Consider the following 4,326-nt stretch of genomic DNA (forward strand, 5'->3'; position numbering starts at 1 on the left):
GCCATAGACTTTATGGTCACCCTCCTTAAAACCGTGACCATAGACCATCTTTGGTCACGGTTTTCACCGTGGCCATAGCCTCTTATCCCTATCTATGGTCACGGTTTTTCACCGTGGCCATAGCCTCTATGGTCACCCCTCTTTAAAATAGTGACCATAGCTCTATCTATGGTCACAGTTTTTTAAAACGGTGACTATAGCCTGTTGTTTATGAGATTCAATTTTTTTAAATTATAATCACATCCCAAAATGATAATAATCACAAAATAAATCTAAAAATAAGAAATTAAAGAAATCTAAATCATAAAAGTTTCATTATAAGATAGGTATGTTTTATCTTTAGTCTAAACAACACAAATCCAAATAGAGTGAAAATTTTTCAATTACATGTAATACCTCAAAAAGTACATATCACATCAAAATATTACATTTACATAAGTAATTAAGGTCATTGTAAGACCCATCCCATGTGATATTTGTATGGAACATATTTTCTTCATCAGATCATGTCTTCCTGCACATAAAAGAAATAAACATGTTAGATATTTAGCAAAAATGGTTTTGATGATGCAATACATATGCAGCAAAAGAAGGGAAACATTCATCCACAGCAACACTCAAGGTAACACTATCATGGAGTTTAATCAAAGAAAATTTTTAACAGAAGAAACTAATTCCACTCAACTTTGTAAACTCAATCCCATTATTCTTGCAATTAGCTATCACTACGACAATTAAGTTCTCAAAAAAAAATACCATGTGACAAATTAACTAGAAGTTTTGAACAGTACTTACTTCCATATCCTTTGATACATGGTTCGATCCAAGTGAAGGAGGAATGCTTCGCCGCGCATCATTTGGTGCACTACTCGCGTCAGGCGGAGATTGTTGGGCAGCTTCTATCATTACTTGCACTTGTTCTGCACTCATACCAGGATTGACTTGTTGCAACAACGTCTTAATCAAGTTTGTTAAACCATCCAACTTGGAAGTTAAGTTATTTTGATTTTTCTCCATAGTTGAAACCACTTCATTATGTTGTTGCTGCATTTGTCGGATTTCCTTCTCCTTTTTAAGAGAGGATTTTGTGACTGATCGACCATAGAAACGAACTCTTCCATGTCTCTCCTTTCCAAAAACTGTTTGAACTACTTCATCATCATTGTATCCTGCTTCTTTCAAATTTTGAAGATGTTCCTATTACACACAAATAGGATCAAAATAAATGCATGCACCCAACAGCTTTAGAATAAATAAAAATAGCTAACACATTTCTTGTTTGGTGTACTTTTCTAAGAGACCAGAAAACTAACAATTGTCTCTTGTGTTCCCGAATCAGTCTCTCCTTTTTTGCTCGTACGAGTTACAACAAACATCTCAGATTGTGATGGATCTTCATTGTCCTCCTTCTTTGCACGCTACAAAGAAACCACCAACATGTGACTAAGTAAACACACATAACTATAAAAGATGAAAAAATACTTGAAATAAAAAGCACAAAAAAATACCAATTCAGCGCGTACTAATTCAAAACTAACTGGACCCATTCGATGATTCCATTTTTGTTTGGATCTGTTTTCACGATTTTTGTCAGAAATAACCTACATTTGTTGCAATATAAAATTAGATAGAGTTAGTTAAATACACGATACCATCATTCAAGCCAAAGAGTTGTGAAAATAACTTACTTTGATGATATCAAGTCTCCAAAATTGAACTAGTTTTCGAAAATGCAGTTCAGGTATAGTCATTGGACGATTTTTCATCATCTCTCTAAATGAGTTGTACGGTGTATAGTGATATTTCTTTATGCGTTTCTTAAATTGCTTCCATGCCTCTCCAATGGTATCTATCACCCAAGGCTCAGCATCACTAGGAATGTTATATTTAGACTACAAATAAACAACGAATAATGTTATTTTACCATACATGCTAAGCCTATTTGTAAACAATTTAAAAAGGAGAATGATCGACTCACCTTTGCATAATCCAACATCGAAGTTTTAGTCTCAATGGACACAGCTTGCCAATTAGTATATAACAATGTGACCAAATTAGAGTTTCTTGCAAGTGTTCCCAAGAACCGACAAAACAATTGAACCTGTGTCTTTGTTGGGCCTATGGGTTTGCCATTGTACCATGTTAACTCTATTTGTGTCTCCAAAGCATGAATATGCTTGAGTTGGGTGGGACCACGAACTTTTTTCTTTTTGGTACCTATTTCCAATGTCGTTACTAGAAAATATTAACAAGAATACTAATCTAATGAATAAAAGAGTAATCTACTAAATACAAGAGTCAGGTTGGTGCGTTTCACTATTTGCTATTGAAGAAAGGGATAAAGGCATTACCAAGTTGACTGTTACTACTATCACCAACGGTTGGATTGAGCTCATCATAATCATATTCATATTCTTCATCATTTTCATCTAATGATATCCCATATTTTTCAAAAAAATCGTCTAAAGTCATAGCAGGGATAAGAGACTCAATCTTATGTTCTTCGTTGGCATCTTCTTCATTCGATTCCTTTATCGGCATCTTATTGGTCGGCTTCTTGCTTTGACCCTCAGCGTCATTGGTATTTATCTTGACTTTATCACCCTCCACCTTTGATTTCTTCATTGACACCTTCTTCCTAGACAGCTTCTTCCCACCTTGATCCTCATGTTCAATGGCTTTCATCTTGACTAGATGATTTTCTTCGTTGGAATTCTTTGTTGGCATCTTGATTTGATCCTCACCGTCTCTGATGATTGTTATCTTCTTGGTTACCATTTTGCTTTGACCTTCATCTTCACCTCTTGTCAACACCTTTTTCGGTATCTTGCCCTTTTTCCTTGTCTCATGTTTACTACTATTAGCCCCACATGCAGCTAAAACATGTTCCCTTTTTATTTGAAATTGTTATAGCAAGGAATAAGCACTTGTGAATTGAATTTTTCCTAAATTTTTTACTGGACTCCTCATCTTCAAGGGACTTCTTTGTGACTCTATTTGTGATAGAGTCCTTAACCTTTTTCTCTTGGAATTTCCTTCATTGTTCATCCTGTATAAAAAAAAGTCAAATAAAGCATCAATACTAACATTGCCAAAATTAAAAGAAAGAAGAAACATTATAACGCATTAGAAAATAAAGTAAACAAACATGGTAATGCATTAGAAAATAAACATGATAATGCATTAGAAAATATAGTTAACAAACATGGTAATGCATTAGAAAATAAGTTAAAAAATAAAGCATCATGGACAATTTCTGCACTACCTCAAATTCAGCATCACTATCAAAATCATCAGACACTATTTCTTTGTCTTTAGGTTTGATCTTGTTCGGTGTCACATCAACAATAGTAGGTCGCACACCCTGTCTAACCAAGTCTACCTCACCAATATCACTTAAGGGTATCGGACTATTCGCCGATTCATGTGGCTCTCTTATGTTAGGGTCAAACTGTAATTGGACACCAATGTTAAACAAGTCTCTGGGAACCGTTTTCATCACATAATGCTTTTGGGGAATATATGGATCTTTCACATAAAAGCACTGGTGTGCTTGGCTTGCCAACACAAATGGTTCATCTTGGTAACATCTTTTGTTGAAATGAACGTATGTCAACCCTTAATCATCTTCCTCGGCCAGAAACCACTCACACTTAAATAACACAACTTTAAATTGGCTATAATAGTCTAACTCGATAATATCCATGATTCTACCATAATATCTTATATTGGCCTTGATTGGTTTTTTGTCCTTAACACTCGCAAAGCTTGTAGTTTCAGCCACCACAGTGACACCACTATTTTGCGTTTTCCGCATCACTTCTCGTCGCTTAGTGTGAAATCTGTACCCGTTGACAACATAAGCAGAAAATGATTTTGCAACTTTATTTGGACCCTTAAACAGCTGTCGTATCCAACCAGGAACATCATCCTTCATGGCACGTCTTGTAAACCACTCGATAAAGTCTTCATTCTGATCTTTAACGATGTTCCACTTCCGCTTCCGCTTGTCTTGCTTTTGTTGCTCACAATGTTCTCTACAAGGAGTGTATATTATTATGTAATACTACCAAGATTAGTCTAAGGAATATAACTAATGAGAAGTGCAAATTTACCTCATGTAAGGTTCCACGTTATCGCAATTGTTCAATACATATGCATTAGCTTGAAGGAGTGACTTTTCGTCCAAAATAATTAGTTGCCCTTTTTTTCCACCCAATGGACTTCCCTTGTTTGTGAACAAATTTGAATCAGGATCTTTGGTTGAAGTGCCTGCATCATTATTCCGAGATACTTTGTTGAATCTTGTTTTCACTCCCTCATGCA

General features: G+C 35.3%; 1 protein-coding gene across 2 annotated transcripts; it reads right to left on the reverse strand.

Annotated features, from left to right (window-relative positions):
• On the reverse strand, positions 421–2,793 carry LOC107620678. 2 transcript variants are annotated; one of them, XM_021113869.1, is made up of 7 exons: positions 2,352–2,793; positions 1,979–2,217; positions 1,689–1,892; positions 1,524–1,601; positions 1,314–1,418; positions 796–1,197; positions 421–514 (listed from the first exon to the last, which is right to left on the reverse strand). In XM_021113869.1, the coding sequence occupies exons 1-7, from the start codon at positions 2,776–2,778 to the stop codon at positions 500–502; spliced, it is 1,470 nt and encodes a 489-aa protein (XP_020969528.1). In that variant the 5' UTR covers positions 2,779–2,793; the 3' UTR covers positions 421–499. The 2 variants fall into 2 exon arrangements, with proteins under 2 accessions (XP_020969528.1, XP_020969527.1); XM_021113868.1 differs by having other exon boundaries at positions 1,509–1,601.

The sequence above is a fragment of the Arachis ipaensis genome, chromosome B10 (genome assembly GCF_000816755.2).
Source record: "Arachis ipaensis cultivar K30076 chromosome B10, Araip1.1, whole genome shotgun sequence".
Taxonomy (NCBI): Eukaryota; Viridiplantae; Streptophyta; class Magnoliopsida; order Fabales; family Fabaceae; genus Arachis; species Arachis ipaensis.